This window comes from Larimichthys crocea, chromosome XI (assembly GCF_000972845.2).
Source record: "Larimichthys crocea isolate SSNF chromosome XI, L_crocea_2.0, whole genome shotgun sequence".
In the NCBI taxonomy this organism is placed as follows: domain Eukaryota; kingdom Metazoa; phylum Chordata; class Actinopteri; family Sciaenidae; genus Larimichthys; species Larimichthys crocea.
In genome coordinates, this window is record NC_040021.1 from 1,628,193 (window position 1) to 1,649,020 (window position 20,828).

The 20,828-nt window shown below is 41.5% G+C and overlaps 2 protein-coding genes across 3 annotated transcripts; one reads left to right on the forward strand and one right to left on the reverse strand.

Moving 5' to 3' along the window:
* Nucleotides 1-886: 886 nt before the first annotated feature.
* On the reverse strand, nucleotides 887-11,607 carry si:dkey-119m7.4 (organic cation transporter protein). 2 transcript variants are annotated; one of them, XM_010735895.3, is made up of 10 exons: nucleotides 10,654-11,607; nucleotides 9,063-9,166; nucleotides 8,830-8,984; nucleotides 8,134-8,302; nucleotides 7,678-7,801; nucleotides 6,777-6,883; nucleotides 5,109-5,320; nucleotides 4,908-5,016; nucleotides 3,399-3,611; nucleotides 887-2,945 (listed from the first exon to the last, which is right to left on the reverse strand). In XM_010735895.3, exons 1-10 carry the CDS (start codon nucleotides 11,008-11,010, stop codon nucleotides 2,858-2,860), a joined length of 1,638 nt encoding a protein of 545 aa, XP_010734197.1. In that variant the 5' UTR covers nucleotides 11,011-11,607; the 3' UTR covers nucleotides 887-2,857. The 2 variants fall into 2 exon arrangements, with proteins under 2 accessions (XP_010734197.1, XP_027139648.1); XM_027283847.1 differs by lacking the exon at nucleotides 887-2,945 and having other exon boundaries at nucleotides 3,436-3,607.
* A 2,675-nt stretch (nucleotides 11,608-14,282) lies between these two features.
* On the forward strand, nucleotides 14,283-20,586 carry ccn6 (cellular communication network factor 6). Its single transcript, XM_010735894.3, has 5 exons — nucleotides 14,283-14,425; nucleotides 17,760-18,036; nucleotides 18,945-19,181; nucleotides 19,768-19,961; nucleotides 20,051-20,586. The coding sequence occupies exons 1-5, from the start codon at nucleotides 14,378-14,380 to the stop codon at nucleotides 20,330-20,332; spliced, it is 1,038 nt and encodes a 345-aa protein (XP_010734196.1). The 5' UTR covers nucleotides 14,283-14,377; the 3' UTR covers nucleotides 20,333-20,586.
* The last annotated feature ends 242 nt before the right edge of the window (nucleotides 20,587-20,828 follow it).

Below are 20,828 nucleotides of genomic sequence, written 5' to 3' on the forward strand. Positions count from 1 at the left end.
GTCTGCACGAGGAACAGCACCCGTACTGCAAGAGGTGCTCCACTTCACATTTTAGGGAATTGAATTTAGTTTATTTGTTTCTATTTTGGTTTTGGTTTCTGAAATATGTCCTACTTTGGAGATGTTCTTCATGTTCCCAGGTTACTTAAAAACAGATCTAGTCATGCTTATTGTAATAACCCATTCCATTTATAATTTAGTAGTAATTTAGAGTATCTGACAGTTCCACCTACAACTCAGTCATATATATATATATATATATATATATATTTGATTTTGTTCTTAATAGGTTACTTGTTTACATATGTTATTTTTGTTTGTATACCTGGAGTATTGTAACAAAAATAATTTCCCCCTGGGATTATTAAAGTATTTCTGATTCTGATTACTGTAGACAGCTTTTGCATTGTACCTCCAGTGGTTGCTCTCAAACCACACCACAAAGTGATCAACTGGATTCCTGTATGCTCTTCTAGTCTCCTCTCCATCACTGCAGAGTTATCTGAGAAATTCTGCAGATGACTGGACTCAGAGTTGTGTTGAAAGTCTGAGGTGTACAGTGTGAAGAGAAAGCAGTGCTCCACCAGACACAAATTCCGTCAGCCTTGCAAACTGTGGTCTGTCTGTCAGGTAGATTGTGGAGGTGTCTACCAGCACCACCTGCAGCTGCTCTCCCAGCAGTGCAAGTGGTGGTGTGAGATAAGCCAAAACCAGTCTCTCCAAAACTTTTATAATGTGGGACGTTAAAGTAACTGGTCATTGATAATCACTGAGGACAGATAAATGAGTCAGCATTATGTTTTTGGTACCATACATCAAGTGGGTATTACATTTCTTTTTTGGTGGGTTTTTGCCAGATAACACATTGAATCCTTGATGCTCAGACTGAAGCCCTCCTTGCTTTGCCTGGTCTGGTCTCACAAAACCAAAAATGATGATATTAGTTACACCTGTGTCAACAAGTCAAAAAGTAGTGCTTGTGCAATTTAAAAGAAGAGTACCACAAATCTTTATTGTACAAACACAGTCAATAAAAACACATCTGCCAACAAGATGAGCCACAGATTTGGTTCTGCAAAATCTCTGTAGAAAGCTGAATTACAATAGATCCATTAGCACAATGATTTCATGGACCAGTACCAGTCCAAAGTTTGGACACGCCTTCTCATTAAATGTTTTTTTTTTAAGAAAGTGAAATGACCTGACCTTTAACAATGACCTGACACAAACCTAACTGAGATGGTTTGGGATGAGTTGGATCACACAGTGAAGGAAAAGCAGCCAACAAAGATTCATATAGGAACTGATTCAAGATTGAGGTGACGACCTCATAAAGCGGATTCAGAGAATGCCAAGAGTGTGTAAAGCTGTCACCAAAGACAAACAAGGCTTTTTTTTCCAGAATCTAAAATATAAAAAATACTTTTTTTGTTCACGACATAATTCCATGTGTGTTATCTCACAGTTGTGATGTCTTCAGTGTTACTTTTGACTGGTACTGTACATCAAAAACATAAAAAAATACAACATATAACACATTCAAATGTTTTGACTGTAAATAGTATTTCAAGTATTTGTTAAGGAGCTGATTTAATGCTCACTGCTGATCAACCTGAGTGCAGTTTAAGCAGAACACACTGTGCTCATACAGCACATTCTGTGAGGACTTGTGTTGTCACAGAATGTGTTGTTGAGTACCAAATATCATCCACTGTCTCTCAAATACTTTTTGTTCAGTCCTGACACTGAACATACTCTGCTAAGACTCCATAGCTGACAAAACACAAAGTGCTGGACTAGCATATAATTCTGGTTGTGATAACACTGGTACTGGCACTGTTAGTTGACTTTCACTGTGCACTAAACTGACAGAAGACATTACAGTAGCACTCAGCAGCGCTGCCAGTTAGTTGGAGTCTGAGGTAGTAGAAAACATCACAGATCAGTAACAGTACTCCCATGGTTGTCCAGTCTGTGTGTTTGTATAGATTAATAGTGTATCATCTCAAAGTCAGCCAAGGACAGGTTGTGGCATGTATGTTTGTAAAAGAGCCGCCTTTGGGGGGCACTGCCATGTTCAAACTGCACTATTCAATATTTTAATATTAGTAATGTATAACATCCATGTGTGTAGATATGTATGTGTGAAAAGAGGGGTTTGTAGAGATACACTGAGCTCTATGGAGCCTTTTATCATGTTTTAGATTATTGTTTTGCTTTTAGCTTCAAACCACAGACAGACAGTGTAAGAGATATTTAGCATTTAGCTAAAGAGAATTTCTCTCAGGAGCTGGCAGAGACCACCAACAAAATGAAAGGAGAGGGACACAGAGACCACTCCAAATGAATGCTAATGTTTGTCAGCTTCATAAGATAGTAATACATCAATGTGTCTATGACTGCTGCTAATTAATTAATGCAGCTTCATGGTACGCTCATGTGATATTCAAGTGCCACGTTCGGATATGCGTTACCTGAAATTCACAAGTGTGAATAACTGCAGCAAACAGGTGCTCTGATGGCTCAGAGAAGATGAAGCTGCTTTTAATTGAATAAAAGTGTTTTAGTGTTCCCCATCTCCAAGATTTTACTCTACAACCGAGTCATGGGTGTGTTATGCTGCACTTTGTCATTTGCATTTTCATACATACTTACAGCTGATGATATTTAACACACTGGAACAAAAAAGATGATGTATAAAAACAAACCTGTATAAAAACAGTGAAAGCTGGTGTCTGGTTTAAGTGTTCAGACTGTGGGTATCTTGCAAAGACCCAAATAAACAAAGTGTAATCTTCCTTTGGAAGCCTTTTGAATAGTCCAGAAAAATCCTGACCGCCTCATTAGATGAAGCAGCTCACACTGGTTCTTCCTGGTGCTGCTGTAGACGTTCAGCTTCCCTCAGAGAGATCTCAGGGACTGGCTTCACACTGCCATGCTCCTCACTGACAAAGCAAGAGAGAGACAAAGAGACAAACATTTTATTCAAATCAGCTTTGAGTCTGGATGAGATAATGATGCTTGGGAATGTGTGAGCCCCAATAAACAAAAGATGATTTGTGTCTGCATCCTAGAATACATCAGCTCATATTCCATATTCAGGATGTGAGTCTTGCAGGTCACAAGGCTCCAAGTAAATCATTGTGACAACAAGGGTTTTTGATTTTCTCTCAGACTGATCAAATGAAATCTGACAGAATTAATGAGTTAATTAACTCAGAAACAGAATATTGGAACATACAGAACATAAACATTCACCTCAACTATATTGGGGCGAAGGCAGAAATCTCAGAGACAGATATCTCTAAAACCTGGACAAATCAAATCAGAACTACCTGCATAACTGGAGATTAGACTGCCCCTTTAAAAACAACAGTCTATAAGCGGTGATGTCAAACCTGAGGCTGGATCCCTCCACGTCTTCAATGGTGTCAGGCAGGGGCCTGTTGGCTGTCTCAGGTAGCAGCAGGGTGAGGGCGGAGCCCAGCAGAGGACACAGGCCGCATAGAACCATGGGAGCCTGAGGGCTGATGCTCTTCAGAAGGTGCATCATGGGGGCCAGGGCCCCTCCAGTCCGAGCACACATGGAGCCCATACCGATCCCGTTCTGTCTGCAAGCGACAGGATTGGTTATTCTATGAGTGGTTATACAGAGCACAACAGCACTTTTAACTATTTATTAATATGCTATGTTTTTATAACCATTCATTTATGTTAATGTCGTCATCTGTCTTAGATTTTAACAAACATTACATCACAAAGATCAACATTTCTACAATGGATTTCCAGAAAAGACTGTCAACAGACTGATTTCACTGGTTGCACACATGATACAAAGCATCTGTCCTGTGGTGACATGTAGACGTACACAAAACATCCTGCAAGCAGCTGGCAACAGTGCAGTCCCAGTCTGTTAGTGGAACTGTTTGGAGGAGTCAAATCAAATATTTAAATCACTAAAGAAGTCAACTTGGGGCTCCGTACCTAACGCCATGCTGTTTTTCATCAACATCACTCCCTCTTGTGTAATATTACTTTATTATCGTTAATAACAACGTGTATCCTGCATGCATCGTGTGGCACTGACCCCTTATGGACAGCAGTACCTAAGTTACTCTCAGTCATCAAGCTAACTGAGAAGTTCTCATCAAAGGACGACGTGGCTACTTTGACAAATCTAAAAATAAAAACATATAAAACAGATTTTTCTTTTACACTTTTCTTTGTTACCACATAATTACACGTGCGTTATGTAACATTTTGATGTCCTCAGCATGAATCTACAATGTAGAAAGTAACAAACTAAAGAAAAAACACTGAATGTCCAAACCTGTATTTATCATTTATCAACAGTTTCCATTTTTTTCAAATCAGCTGAGCTACTTCAATCTACAATCTTTTAACATCTCCTGGCAAGTTCTAAAGTACCCTGGCTGGGAATCATTAGTATAATACACAATATGGAGGCATACGACAGAATTGGGATCTTTCTGGTCATAAAAAACAATGTGTAGGATGTAGTGTCATCTCAGTTATGCAGACAGTCTCCCTCTGAAGACAGATGTGTCTGAGTAACATAAGACAGAGATTTGGACTGCTCCATGATAAATGGACACCAGAGAAATCACTCACACAAAATGTTATCTATCGTCCATTAAATTCTTTGCACGCCAGGCAAAAAGGTATATACTGCTGAAGTCTTTGAGTTACTTTTTTTGGCTTCACGCCTCAACAACAACATGATCACAGCTGACTTTATCACCACACAGGGTCATAAATCCATCCCAGGTAATTCAGGGAGATCAGCAGCCACAGCAGGTTTGGTTTTTAGTAAAAGCTGATAAGTAACTTTGTTGGGTAGGAAGACTTTCTGATCTACTCAGGATCACAGAGGGGAAAGCACTCACCTGATAACAGTAGGGAACACCTCTGCTGAGTACACGTAAATAATGGAAAGAGAGGCCGTGATCCCAAACTTCCCAATCATGGCCAGCACAGTTTTGATGACAGACAGGTCTGGAAGAGACGACAGAAAAGTGAGGGAAAAGCTTTCCATGAAAAAAAACAACAACAACAAAAACAACACAAAACCTTGTGTGTGTCTGTACCACTGGGGATGAAGATGGTCAGCAGGCAGGCTGTGCCGCCCACAGCCAGGAAAGCTAGCTGGGAGATCTTGCGGGAGCGGTTAAGGGTGAACAGGGTGATGGTGCGTGCAGGCATCTCCACCAGGCCGAAGATCATCTGGGTCAGATAGATGTTCATTCCAAAGTCAGAAATGTTGAGAGACAGGCCGTAGTACACGAGTACGTTGGCAAACCTGAAGACGGAATTAAAAAAAAGACAGTTTGATGACCTTCACGTAGACGTGTGAGCTCTTCATCATATGACCAACACACTCTGTCTGTATTCAGCAGACAGATCATCACTAATGTTCTACATCTAAGCACATGTCAGGTTAGTGTGTGTGGATTTCTGTGGTGATTATACCATCTTTCAAATGATTTAACAGTATATATGTGACTGGGAAAATTAAACTGTGTACTTCTTCAAACAACCAGCAGATAGAGCCAAAGTAAGGAAAGTTAAGCTCCTACACACTGTGGCTCGAAGACATCCTCCAAACAGAGCTGACCAGTATACTATTTAAAACTGTTTATATGATCCAGCTGTTAACAGCTGCTCTGATCATTCATATCTAATGTTTTGTTTCCTGTGATCATACAGTATTATTTCCATCCTGGTTATGAATTATTCTGCTGTGGATTGTATTATAACCTGGTTATTCGGTTAGGTCAGAGAGCAATGAAGTATGGGGTACAGTGAATGACTGATCATGTTGCCTTGAAATACATTTCAAACTCATCACTGCATGTATACTCTGTTCAGACGGTCTTCACTTGCTATGAGCAGGGTGCAGCACTGATATATATATTAATGTACAAGGCCACTTGAGGCAGATTGGTTAGTATATAAGAAGAAGAGAAGAGATACTTTTATTAATATATGCTTTGGGTTTGTGTGTATTTCTTCTATTTTATTATATCAGATCACATCTTAGAATGACCTGCAGGCTGGACTCTCGAACCAGTTTAAACTAAATAAATTTTTTGCAACAATGAATAATTCAGTCTGTGTTTTAAATTATTAAACCCATGTTGTATGTGGACATATGGTTCTAGTTCCGTCTGTCACTGGTACTAAACAAAGGCCAAGAGTGGACTGGTTGCACAGCAGATGTTATGGCAGGAAACTCACAGGTGTGATCACAATAGAACTATTTCCAGCTTTGACAAGTCAAAATATCTGCTGTGCCACCAGTCCATTGTTACTAATGGCAACCCTGGTATTGAGAGGTGGCAGCACAGCTGTGTGCATCTGCAGCTCTCTGTTCTCTAATCAGTGAGAAGGAGAGAGCAAGCTTGTTGACATGGGTGAACTGCACATGTGCATTCCGGTCCTCTTAAGGCCATGTTCAGAGCAAATCAAGCGTCGCAGTGGGTAGGGCTATGCAACAATGTGGGGAGGTGATAGTGGGATTACTGTGCTGCAAAACAATCAGAAAATAACTCCTGATTTCTCTGTTTCAGTCACTTTCTTACTAGAGATCTCTCCCTCTCACTCAAAGCCTCAGTAATGTTTTTCCAGCCTTATTACCGTCTTGCGGATACACAAGCACTGAAACACACATTTTAAGAGACAAGGAAACATTTTCAGATTCAGGTTTAAAGTCTGAACTGACATAAAGAGAAGGGAAACGTTCAGCCCATACCCACCAGAGATAAAAAACAATCAGAGACTGCTTCCTCATTTTTGGGGTTCGAACAAGGTCTATGAACGAGTGTTTTGTCTTCAGCTCGGCTTTCCCTTCAGTTTTATGGACCTGGTGAAACAGTGAGTAAGACAGTTAGGGTTATAGTGACAGGACACAGTTGAAGTAGTTTGCATATTTAAATGATAATGAGTGATGGAAACTGTTATGCAAAGTAATAAACGCTGCTTCAGAGTGAGCCAGAGACACCTGTTTGATAGTGTACCTGTCATACAGTCAGTACACTCCCACTGCGACTGTAAGTCACACGCCCACTTCCCCCGAAATGATTATCTAATCATCAACAGCTAGTGTTTGCTAATATCTTCTTCATCACTATTCAGTGTAATTTTAGTTGATCAATCCTGGAGATCGGTGGACTGGAACACAGCAGTACCACATTTGAGCTTCTCATCCACTGCCACAGTGTGAATGTGGTGAAGGGCTTAAACAACATTAGCATGTCTGTCTAACTATTCAGTAATTCAGCACAGTGTTACTTCCTGCAAAGGAGCACAACGTTCACTAACTACTTCAGTTTGTGGGCTTGAAAGATATATTTAAAGAACCCTGTTCAGGACTTCATGACGAGCAAATGCACTATGTCGTGTGGAAGGATCATTTTATTTATTTATTTTGGCTTTTGGCTTGAGCAACCTCAGCCGACATTGTCAAAGAAGTGTTACATTACCAAACATATTGGTTCTTCTTCTGACAAAGCTTTACTCTTGTAATGTATGTATGACTGTATATTGTTCCTTATCACATAGATCAAAAAATGATGTGGATGCAGACTTTTTTTTAGCAGTTCAGTTTTACATTTACTCAATGACTGCTCTTACTCATCAAACATGTTGCATCTCTACCTGACACATCTCCAAAACCTTGGTGAGGGGCTTCCCATTCATCTGTGCTGCTCTCCGGATCAGTTCCCATGCCTCCTCTTTCCTATTATTGGCCATTAACCAGCGAGCTGACTTTGGCAACACCCTAACAATGTAAAGACAAAGTACTCAGGTGACACAAATGAACTTGTTATAGCCAGAAAACCATCAGGTGTAACTAATATCATAAGTAATAAATATTAATAAATATACTATAATAAATATAAGTAATTTATAGCAGGAGACAAAGAGATTCTGCTTAAAGTAGCTCAGAGCATTTTTTTGTATTGCCACACTTATTTGGCACCAATCACAGAGTTTCACAGTCTAGATTCATTTTCTAAAGATATCATTAAAATCTTATTCTGGAAAACCTCTGTTTTTCTGCATGTGCAGTACACACTGCATCAAATCCAAGTCACTCTGGTGCCAACTCACCAGATGTAGAAGATGAAGAGGAAACCTGGCACTGAGATAGCCAGCTGCAGTTTACGCCAGTCTCTTATGAGGTACGCCACTCCGGCCAACAGAATATAGCCAAAGCCGAAGAAGTAGTCTGTGATTATACCAGCTAACATCCGCTGCTTCGATCCTGTCCATTCTGTGCCTGTGAGAGACACAAACGGGACAGGGACACATCAATTATATCTTTATATTTATTTTCACACTGTACTCAAGAGAAGGGAAATACAGCTTGAAGCTATAAAGGTAGCAGTGACAGAGGGAAAAGAGAATTTCTATCTATACAGTCAGTTGTTGAGGCTGAGACGTGTGCTCATGCTTCTGAACCTGATAATCAGTGAAACTGTAAATCTGTAAATAGTTTCATGAGGCAAACTGTCCTAAGCACGGCCTGTGAATTATCTTGACTATCTGTGACATTCTTTCTGGAAACACACATTATTACGTTTTACAAACGTAATCCTGCAACACTGTACGAACCACTGAGGTACTTCCATTGTACTGCAGGGTCCCATAGTTAGAAATATCTCTGGAAGAATCTCAAAACCATGGTGAACTAAATAAAATTTTGATTTTTTATTTGAGTGAACAAACCTTTAAATCAAAATAAACCATGAACTTGGGCAGACCACATCACAGCAGAGGATACACAACTTTCTATAAGATACTGACCCAGGACGAAGGCATTCATGATGACACCAGAGATGGATGTTCCAACTATGAAGCGAAGTGCAGTGTAGACGTAGAAGTTTGGTGCGAAAGCTGCACCGACACCAAAGATTGTCTGGATTGCCAGGCTGATGAGGATGATGATCCTCCGACCGTACCTGGAACAGGACGACACATTTGCAAACTCAAAAAACAAACTCTATTCAATAACGCTATGAAGATATTATCAAACATACTTATCAGATAAGCTCCCAAACACAATGGCTCCAACTAAGAGGCCAAACATGTAGATGGAGGAGCCCACGTTGTTCAGGTTGGCATTGTCGCAAACCAGGTCCCACTGCAAGGTGCACAAAGAAGAATTTCAATGAAAACCTTTTTCACCAAACCATTTCTGACCTCTTACCAGTTCAGTCTGAGAAGAAGTCCTGATACCTGCTAGCTGCCTGGAAACTGTGGGAACTACTGGTCAGACTGCCAGAAATCTTGTCCAAGGTGTAGTCAATTTGACAAGCTTGGTGCCAGATGTAAATGAAATTAGCACTGAACCAATTGTGGTCTCCAGAGAATGAATAGTTATGATTTTGACCCTGACCTTTCCAGTTGTACCACTTCCCTGGATATTACTGTTAATTATTATTCTGTCATTGAATGCCAAATTACAGATTTAGTCTGGAATATCAACAGTGATGCAAACAGGAAGCAGCTTACCAAAAGCAAGATATATGTAGAATTCAATTGCTTTTAAAGCTGGTGTGAGGCCTGGTGGTTGGTTGCAGAGAATTTGTTACAATCATAGTGCACAAGTCCAAACGATTGTGGTACTTGGACCTCATGCGGAGGATCTGGCTGAATCACTGCTCAGAGAGATGTTCCGGGGAAAGCAAAAAGAAGCATCCTGGTCTTCTCCAAGAGAGCTGCTGGTAACATCCAGCCTATTCGACCCACATGCTGCCCCAGCCAGAGGTGAGGAAAGTATTGTAGGCAACGTCACGGCTCTGGATGTCAATAAGATGCTCCTAGATTCTGTCACTTTTATTTAAAAGGCTGCACCACCCAAACGGGAATGTCCAGGTTCAGGAATTTCCCTGAAATGGATCCTCAAGTGGTCAGTGTAAACAACAAGGCGGTAATCGGTAATTTCACCTTTGCTTTTAGAAGATTAATGATTAAAGTTCATGACCTGATAAAAATTATTTTAGAAGGCTGAAGATAAAAGTTGCTGTGGTGTAAACTGCCCAGTCTCAGCTGGATTCAAGCCTGAAGGTGTGAACATTGTCTCAGAAAATTGCTGATTTCTGTTCATTATGATTAGATAGCTTGTGTTAATATGCTTTGGCAACACTGTTTTGTATATAGCCGTGCTGATAAAGGCATTTGTGTGTTGCTTTCACAGGAAGTCCGAATGTGATATATGTATGTATATGTGTAACCACTGAAGAAAATAAACAAGGCAACAGTGACAAACAACTTCTAGATCAACTCCAGATCTCCTGAATTGCTGCAACTGACCTATCATGTTGCCACACATAACATTGCTTTGTCCAGTTGCATCCTTTTGGTCATCTACCGCCCACCCCTCAGATTCATGTGTTACAAAACCCGGCAGGGTGGTAGGGTGTGTGTGGACAGGCCTAGAAGATGGGATGGACAGGTCCATCTTTCAACTGCCCCTCTGTTTAACCCTGTCTCAAATATCACCAGAGCCAGTGTAATAAAACTGTTAAGCACCTCAACATTCCTTAGCTGCATGGAGTCCTCATGTTAAACACACCCGGGACAAAACCTGAATTACGAATCAGTTAGGAATGGCGGTTTTTCACTAACCTGAGTAACTATGGTGCTTTGAAAGGTTTCTGTGCTGTAATTCCAGCCTCCCGGACAGTTCCCAGTATGGTGTCCATCGCCAAGAGCTACAGCACTGCTGTGGTTCAAGAGTGCTGTACAGGACAGCTCAGGCTGGAAATCAGGAGCAGACAGATGACTGAGGTTGACGTTTGAAGAGGCCGGAGCATCCACTGAGGGCCAGGTGGAGCGGCACACATGTGGAGGGACAGCCCCGGTGAAGACGGAGACCAGCATGTGAAATGCCAGAAAGATCTGAGGTACACAGATCCATACATACAAGATCTTCTGGAACTTTCCAAAGCCCCCGATATGACAGAGAATTTCATCAAAATTCATTCCTCTGGCTTCTTGTAGATGCGCACCTAAAAATGTGTCACCAGGTATGATTCAGAAGGTCCAAAAGTGCTCCTAAAATGAAGCTTCCAAAGATGCACAAGCAGGTAAAGGCAGAGCGCCAAGCATCAGTCAAATGTCTGAGGTCAAACACTGAACTGAATGTGTGCCAAGCTGATGATTAACAAGTAGAGAATTTATCCACGTTCAGATGTGGTCACACCTGCGTGGTGCTCCAGTCTGAGAGTAACCTGTGGCTATCTGTAGTGAACTGTGGAGCTGTGTAAGGGTTATTTACCCTCAGTGTGATGGGAGTGGACCAAAGCAGGAGGGAGGTGTTCACTCTGTGGGAGGAGCTGCTGTGCGATGAGAGCTGAGCAGCTGCTTTTGTCTCTTTGCTTCCCAGTTTGACAACATGGGATTTATCTGAGGATTTATCTGGCTAATTGACTTTTTAGCAAGAGATTGTGGCAATCTCTTGTTTGCAGGCCACAGTTTATGGACTGCAGTAACAATGGAGTACAACACCTTTACATAAACGTCTCATGTTAAAATTAATTAAAAAAAAAATGCAATATATCACACAGCCTTTGTTTTTCAGCTTTCAAACTTGCTCAACTGTTCTCAGTGGGACATTGCCACGGCTAAAAGACAAGCACATTCCAACCGGTATTCAGTAATTCATCTGACATGGGATGCCATGTGGGGGAAGAGAGTGTCTAAGCTGGTGACACAAAAGAAGTGGATAAATACAGCAGGGAGAGATTAGGGGTACTCTAGCTACTCTTTCCCATCATCACTAGCTCCCACTTCTCTGCCTGATTGGGTCATCTCTTGGGCTAACTGTGGCGTAGTTTGAACACAGGAGTGAGTGTCAAAACAATCCCGAACTAAGCGAGCTGCTGAGGTTATCTAAGAGGACTGACATTCCTTTGATGAGGCGTGGGGCTGCACTGTTTACATCTCATACTGTGAAGGGTCAATACATCGTTACATGGGGTCAGTTCTTGACTCAGGAGTACAATGATGCACCGGTTTGGTAAATATATAGATGTTATTAACTTCCTCACTCCTGATAAAGAGCAGTACACAGCCACGTCCTTAAACTTTGTCATCCTGACACAAACAGGGCGAGTTGATACAACTACACAGTACCAACAGAGCACTGAACAATAATGTAATGTACAGGTAAATGAATGCTGCCATTCACATATCTTTTATAAAGGCCGCCATGGCAGCTAGCTAGAATCATGGAACTGGTAATAACTCTGATAATACAGTGTTTACTGGTGCAGTGTCAGGCATAAATTCCGATCATCAACACGACTCATAAAAGCTGACAGACTGTTCCATGTTTACTACAAAGTGGTATTATAAACTCAAATTATTACTTGTTTCCTAAACTATGGCTTTCTCCCGCTTTATTTTCCAAATCTGATTTTTTCCCTCCAATATTCCTATTCTATTCTATTATTTGCAAATGTGCGTCAATCAATACATTTATATGCAGTGACTGCACACAGTGAGAAAGGAAAAGAAGACGAAATGAGTGAATGTCCCATTACAACTGGTTGGTAAACAGCAAAACTTTCTACTCTACTAACTCGTTTAGTAATTTGATCCCCACCCCTGACACGTATACAAAAACTGTGTGTGTGTGTGTGTGTGTGTTTTGGGGGGAGGACAGTCTGAGTGTGAATCCTCTCCTCCCTTGCCTTTTACAACTGTGGATATCTTCAGACTTGACAATCTCACCTCTGTAAAAACATCTGATGAACGCTGCAGTTCAGCTTCATTTACATCAGCAGTTAAAATATTATTAAGCTCAGAGACTCCAAGTAAACCCCCTCCCAGCACCTTTCCGATGGCAGAATTGGGAGACTGTGTCCGATTTCTATACATTTCTGAAAGAGGCATCCAATATTCACATCCATATCCTCTTAACTTTACTGAGATGCAACAGTAAAGTACTACAGAATGCTTTTAAGAAAACTGAAAGACATTTAGACCAAAAAATAAGTGACAGTTTCCAAACGGACAATCCACCCCCCTTTATGTTTCAGATAAAGCATTTTGTTTCTGTGAGGGTTTGCTATTTTTTAATTTTTAATTATTTTATGGGGTAAACAGCAGTTGTCAAGGTTGTCAAGGTTGAGTAGACAGGACACTGGGAATGAACATGAAAAAATATTGCTTTTCTCGTGCATCTAGACTTCAGCGGTGTATGGGATTTTACATAGTAAATATAGGTACAGGTGTTCGACGTGCATCGCAGATTGTTGGCTACAGTGCCTTGAGAAGTGAATTGATAAATAACCCAGTCAATATCAGTAACAATAAAATTGCAGTAGACAAATTATATTAAAAGATATGTTTGAGGTCATTTAGAAAGCAAGTATTTGAAAAATTAAATGAATGATGGAGCTAGATGAAAAGTTAACAAAGGCACCGGATTTCTTACAATTTGTCCTGAAGGGAACATGAACCATCTGAACCAGTTCTCACGACAACCTATCCAACATTTTGTTTAAAACTACAAATGTGAACCTCATGGTGGCGCTAGAGGAAGAGTCAACAAAGTGTTTTGAATGTTTTATCTGGCAACCATGATCGTCTTTGTGTGAATCCATTGAGCAGGCGTATGACCTGCAGGTGGAGCTACAGGAAGAGATCAGCAAAGTGTTAGCATATAGCAGGACATCACGGAAACATTCAAAATAAATAAGCAGCTTTTATTCTGTCCTGTCCGTGTGAATTCTCAAAGGGGTGTTGGCTTTATGTGATTGGGGGTGCAGGTCGGGCTCTGAGAGGGACCTCTTTACTCAGTGTAAATAATAACGGAATGTGAACTCAAATACATGTCAGTCCACATTAAGTGGGAGCATACAGCCTGAGCAGCACATTAAAACAAACACACACACTCAATGCTTTTACAAACTAGAATTCTCCTCATGAATTCACTTTATGTCCACTAAAGAATTAACTAGACTGAAATGTACTTTGCTGAGTGCCATGTAGCGGTCTGTCACACATGGTTTACAAATTTAACTGTTAGTTGCACCCTGATAAATGTGAGTGAGGTCCACAGACTAAGAATAAACAAGTGGGCTGGACTTGAAGGCTGTGGAGCGGCCCAGCAGTTATGAAGACAAATATTTCCCCTCTGGATCAGTAAGGCGGGGAAAGGTGTGTTTGGAGAGGACACAGAGGGGCGCTTTGTCCCCGACAGGTCAGCTCCCCTAATCTCTCCCGCCTCCCCCCATTCCACTCTCCCTCTGCCTCTGCCAGTCTTCCTCCAGAAATCCCACCTTCCAGCTCTCTCGTCCCCCTGCGCCCTCCTGGAGCTCGCACAAACCTTCTCACTTAAGAGATGCTATCGCTTCTCTGCCGTTCCCTCCTGCTTATCCTTGCTCAACAGGTAAGAAGAGCATTATCTTTTTCTTTTCTGACGCTACAGATAAGACTTGGATTTCTCATAGGACAATGCTTGAAGGGACTTAACACCTGTCATATATGGAGCAACAGGAAAACACACAGCTGAGTTGCTCTCATTAGCAGAGTAACAGTTATTTAAAATTTACTTGACAAAATAGGATTGTATTATTAGACTTTTGAATATAGATTTTTTTGGTGTTGTGATTTGGCTCAAGGTTAGATTTTGTTTCAGGAGTAAAATCTGGCAGAAGGGGAGCAGTAAGTCTGCGGACTTTGGCCCGTTTTCACACCATGAAATGAGCTCATTCAGTAAACCTGGCAGACAGGCTTCAGATTTTTGGCGTAACCTTCTGTGACCCCTGGAAGCACTAAGCAGTCAAAAGAAATCGACAAATACAAGTAGCACTCACAGCAAATACTGAGCAGAGCAAAGCAGAGCTATGAGGTTAAAGAAATATGAGGTGAGAAAGGGATGAATGCCATAAATAGCCCCCGTCAGATCCAGTGTGATGTTAAATTATAACCATGATGTGATCCACAGATCCACTACTTTTTGGTTAGCTTTTATTGTGAAAATTTCTGGTGAACTTAAATGAATAAAGTCAGCCAGCAAGAACTAACATGCTCCATATTCAGTAACACCAAAATATTATAAAGGTTGTATATGAAAAATTCTGTACAGTGGAGTGCTCATGACTAAATCTTACAAGTTATTCCATGCATGCCTTTCACTAACATGAGCAGGTCTGAAAACTCACGGCAGCAGGTCAGATAGTTCTTTGTAGTAAAATGTCAAACTACTCCCTTAAACATCATTGAGTACACGTGTACAGGATCAGGTAGTATCATTGGTAACACCTGAGTTTACAATTTCATGTCAACAATGCTGCTGTGAAAAAGGTGATATATGACTATTGATATTTGTATATCATCAACGAAACAAATGACTACATGTTATGAGAAGGAAGCTGCTTCCCGTGACACTGACTGTAGTTTTCCTTTAGCTCTACTGACCCTCTATAGAGTTTTTCATGTGCTGTTTTACAGTAGATAAATATATTCTACATTTTTGTCATTCTTAACAAAAGGCAAAAACTAAAACCATCAACGCATTATTCCGACTCACAATATTACCACTTTGTTCTCTACCCTCTCACTCTTACTTCCCATTGGTTTATCTTTGTTGGACCAAAGATATAATTTTTTTAAAAAAATCACAAATTTGTAGTTTTACTTAAAAAAAAAAAAGGCTCAATAATTCTTAAAAGTGTTTGGTCACTAGAAGTTTTTAGCAAACATTATAGTCCTATGGAAATAGTGCATTTTTGAGTATTGGGTGTATGTGAGAATGAATCAAAATAAACTAGCGTTGTGAAGCAACATGTCCAGTCATGTCCAGAGCAATAGTGTAGCTAACCCATGTGTTTTAATAGTGCTCTTTGGTACAGATATGTCAGACTTTGGATACACACACTATATTAATTAGTAGATATATTCATTGCTGGTATTGGTCTTTGTTGCACATCTCTGATCTGGGATTGGAGAAAGAGACATGAAGAAGGGAAGGATGGCTGATACTGTTCTCTGATCTGGAATCTTTCTTTAATAACACCAAACAGCAAGCTTGCGTCCTTCAAGCTGAACAGCGTTTAAATTCCACTGCAGGCCAATGTGTTGTGACAAACTGGACTGAGCAGTGATTGTCCTCAGAGGTAATCTAATCCATGAACTCACCCAAATACAGAGAGTTTACGAAATGTCTGAGCAGAGGGAAAAATACTTTGGATAGTTGTTAGACTAAAATCTGCAATCAGGCACTTCCCTGCACTGCCCAGGGACACTCTGACCATCACATGGTCCACCTGATTCCTGCATGCAAGCAGAAATGAAGCCTCTCAAAACACATCCTGAGGATATGAAAGAAGTGGAACTGTGAAGCTGTGAAGGATCTTCATGTGTGCCTGGACAGCACTGATTGGGCTGATTTCAGGACTGCTAACAGCAGTCTTGTTGAGTACATGAAGAGTGTGATGTCCTACATGAGCTTATGTGGGGGTTGCTTGTATAACATGTACCAGGGTGAGTTGTAACAGTGCCCAACCCCCGTTCACAGCCCAGACAGTTAAGGTTAGAAAATGAAGATGTGTCAGGGGCAGCGACAGGAGCAAAATTAAGCATGTAATGCATGAGATGTAATGACTGCATTCCAAGAAACTTCAATAGCAATTCTCAACAAACGACTCTACTCCTGTCTGGAAGAACAATGCAGCAGTCCTGACACCATCCCCCGTGACTCCAACCAGCAGTTACACCTCCACCACCCCCATCACAACAGGGCCCTGGTCTCTCCACACTGTCCACCCCAGAGGCCCCCACCTCCTCCTCCACAACAACTCTCACCATCCAACAGAGGGATGCCAACACACTCCCACAAAACATTGGGGCTCTGCTCTGCTGTCTCTCCTTCCACCCTGTGTTGATCTGCTGTAACTGGTGTTCACAGCTTTGACACCATTGGAAACATGGCACGCTACTGGCTTCCAACATCATCCCTGTCTTAAAATAGAACCAAGAACCACAGATCTGAATGACTACAGACCTTCTCTCACCTGAGTGCCTTTTGTTGTCCCATGTCAAAATCATCACCATCACTCACTCCTGGACCTCCTGCATCTCCCATACAGACCCAACACATCTGAAGACAATGCAGTGAACAGTGGCCCTCCACTTGTTCCTCCAGCACCTGGACTCCTCAGGAACCTACACCAGGATCCTGTTTGTGGCTCTTAGCACCACCTTTAACACTATCATCCCGGCACTGCAACAGGATAAGCTCTCCCAGAAGAGTGTGTCTGCAGGTGGATCATAGATCTGACAGAAGCAAGCATGTCGAGGTGGAGAAACACATCTCTAACATCCAGACCATCAGCTCGGTTCTCCACAGTGGTGCTTCCCTTGCCCTCTGCCATTCTCCCTATAGACCAACAGTTATATATCCAGTCATCAGTCAGTCAAGATCCTGAAGTCTGCAGATGACGTGGATATTTTCTACATATTTTTTCATGATAACAGAGAGGACACTTTTTTCCTCCTGAACAATGTGTTGGACAGACAGACAGACAGGAGGCAGTTCTAAACCCAACACAGTAGGAGCATTTCCTGTGAGAATAAACATTGACTGTTTTTATATCCAGCACAGCAGCCAAGGCTGCAAAAAGTGGCGTAGAGCTCAAAATATCACATTTAGCTGTTTATTAGCTTTCCAAAAGTTCCCATTCTAACACCCAAAATGGACCTCTGTCCTTCTCCTCACTCAGTGCTTCAGCAGGGCTCAGAACAATGCCCAGCTGACCCCTAGAGATGGACGGGCTGCGGCCGACAGGCGGCAGTTCTGCCAGTGGCCCTGCAAGTGTCGGGAAAGACCTCATTGTGCCCCAGGAGTGAGCGCTGTCCTGGATGGGTGTGGCTGCTGCAAGAGCTGTGCCAGGCAGATTGGAGAGCCGTGCAATGAGAGGGACATCTGTGACCCACACAAGGGCATGTACTGCGACTTCTCTGCTGACCAGCCGAGATACGAGGTCGGAGTGTGTGCATGTGAGTGCCTCTCATCTTTTTTGAATTAGTCATGATAGGGTGGGTGAATTCAATCATTTCCTGTTCTAAACTAAATCATTTACATAAACAACAGCTGTAGCCTACTTAAAATGTCCCATATGGAGTTTTAGACTTCTAGTATAGCTATGGTACGGTTTTCTATAAATGGTTTTGGTGCACAAGACATAAGTTAAGGATGTTATCAAGGTCTCTGAAAATTTAATTTGTTTTAATGCCACATTTTAGTTTGATGTCATCATTTTTGAATGGTCAGGCTGGTCAGGCTCATAATGCTATTCTGAAGACATTTACCTTTACAACTGCAACATAGCAATTATGATATTGTTACTTTGGGTCAAAATCCTGAATATTTAATTTTTATTTGATTCTGTACTATAAAACAAGAAAATCGCAGTGACATGATACTTTAATAATACTTTCATGCTTCTTTTTGCTTTCTTTTCTATGTTTGTAAACAAATTAATTGTGATAAATATCTTAAATTAGCACAAAAATGTCTCTTTATGTATCTTTTACCAGTGTGTACGATTTAGTGGCATCTAGAGGTGTATTTGCTGCTTGTCACCTCATCCTCTCCTAGTATGAAGGAAAAATACATTGATCTTTGTGTGATAAACATGACATGCCATATCTAGAGTCAGTGTCTGTCCATTCTGGGCTTCTGTAGAAACATGACAGTTCGACATGACAGACTCTGTGGAGCCGTGTGACAACATAATGATTCTTATTTTCACATTATTATAGACAAATAAAAACAGTTCTAAATATTAAAGTGCATTGCTGCCATATTCTATAAATAAAGGCCCCTAAATGTGATACATTGGACTGCTAAAATTTACAGTACCCTCATCAGAGTGGTGTGTTGTTTTTTTCCTTCATTCTTTCAGATCTGATGGCGGTGGGCTGTGACCTAAATGGGGCCCACTATGAGAACGGAGAAGCTTTCCAGCCCAGCCCCCTCTATAAGTGCACATGTATTGCCGGAGCCATCGGCTGTACCCCTGCCTTCATCCAGAAACCTGCCGGTCTCTTGGGCCCTGCCCCGCTGATGGGCAGCATGCCAGCAGGCCTTCGCAACAGCCAGAGTCCAAAGAAGCACCAGCAGGACACTTCCTACATGTCAGGTGTGTGTTTATAGTGTCAACTCGTGGAGAAGGGCAAGCCTGGAATGTTAATTGCTGTCTAAGTTAGCTGGATAGGAAGGGGAGTGGGCCTTTCATTACTCTGGCAGGGTGAGAAGAGGGAGGCGTGAGGTGTGGCTGGCTGTGGTTAACAGAGAAAACACCAAATATTTTGCTTTGATGTAACAGTTAGTTTGCTTCACTTGGTATGAAAATGTGCAGAAACATTTCTTCTTCTGTCATGATGTCACAGAGTAGCATTTCATATTGTTCTGATTTCAAATTGAAGAGCCAACTTCCTTTTTTGGAAGTCTAAAATGCCAAAAAGAGATCTGATGCTGTGTGTGTGCTTTACTGAAAGACAGTTGGTTCTTGTATATGTAACACTAACTTGTGGAAGTACAGCTCAATGGAAACATCCATACAGCTGGAAGCAGAAAATGAATTCCCTTGTGGAGAGTGAGACTGAGTACTTGGAGTCTTTAGGTAGCTTCTGATCTGTGCTCTGCTTGGCAGTACAGTCACACACAGACCAGTTCTTTGTGTAGGGTGTTGTTGACACAGTGCCCTTTAACTGTAATACTGAAAGCTTACAGGGATCCTCCTTTAGCCTGGAAGAAGAACTGTCTGGTCCAGACCACCCCCTGGAGCCCCTGCTCCAAAACCTGCGGCCTGGGCATCTCTGTGCGTGTCAACAACGACAACAGCAAATGTGAGATGAGGAAGGACCGACGCCTGTGTCTGCTGCGACCGTGTGACAAGAGTGTGATAAAGAGTCTAAAGGTGACAAGTTAGTCAAAATCTATTCAAGTATTGACCGTTTTATATGATATTAAAAATGTACTTAGAAAAACATGCTTTTCCCCTCATAGGTGCCAAAGGGAAAGACCTGCCGGCCTAAATTCCAGGCAAAGAATGCAGAGAAGCTGACACTCTCAGGCTGTACCAGCACCAAGAAGTTTAAGCCCACATACTGTGGTGTCTGTACAGACAAGCGCTGCTGTGTTCCCAACAAGTCACGCATGATCAAGGTCAACTTCACATGCAAGGGAGGCTCCAACACACAGTGGAAGATGCAGTGGATAACGTCCTGCGTGTGCCAGAGGAAGTGCAATGATCCAGGCGACATGTTTTCTGAGCTGCGGTTACTCTAACCGAGAAGTCCAGAGACACAGACACAGGAGACAAGCCCTGCTGTGGCACACTAAGGACTGAAACATACGCATACTTTGGTTATTAAGCTCTCAGCAGCAGCCATGATGTGCCTAAAAAAAAAAGAAAGAAAAAAAAACTGAAACTACAAAACCGCATTTGATAAGAAAGAAGCTGGGAGTTTGAAATAAATAAAGAAATATGTTGGTAGTTATGTTAAAAGCTTTTATGAACCCTGTCTTCAGGACATGTATGTGCAATAACAACAAGGAATATGGCCAGTGCAGTAGCTGTAACAGCAAACGCTGATTCATGAACAGTACCTCATAATACTATGATCAGGGAGCCTATCAGGTCATACTTCAGATTGAGTTGAACTCTTTCATTCTTATTACATGTTGTTCCAGGGAAAACATTTAATCAGGTCATAAATTAGACAATATTGATGTATAACTTATAAAAGGTATATACAAAAGATTTGGTTGTGTCAAGTCATTT

Coding starts and splice junctions, on each gene's coding strand:
- si:dkey-119m7.4 (XM_010735895.3), bottom strand. CDS start 11,010: ATGAATTTTGATGAAATTCTCTGTCATATCGGGGGCTTTGGAAAGTTC. Junction 8,985..9,062: donor TTTGGGAGCTTATCTGATAA/GTATGTTTGATA, acceptor GTCCTGTTCCAG/GTACGGTCGGAGGATCATCA. Junction 2,946..3,398: donor GTGGAGGGATCCAGCCTCAG/GTTTGACATCAC, acceptor TTGCTTTGTCAG/TGAGGAGCATGGCAGTGTGA.
- ccn6 (XM_010735894.3), top strand. CDS start 14,378: ATGCTATCGCTTCTCTGCCGTTCCCTCCTGCTTATCCTTGCTCAACAG. Junction 14,426..17,759: donor TGCTTATCCTTGCTCAACAG/GTAAGAAGAGCA, acceptor CTCCTCACTCAG/TGCTTCAGCAGGGCTCAGAA. Junction 18,037..18,944: donor CGAGGTCGGAGTGTGTGCAT/GTGAGTGCCTCT, acceptor TCATTCTTTCAG/ATCTGATGGCGGTGGGCTGT.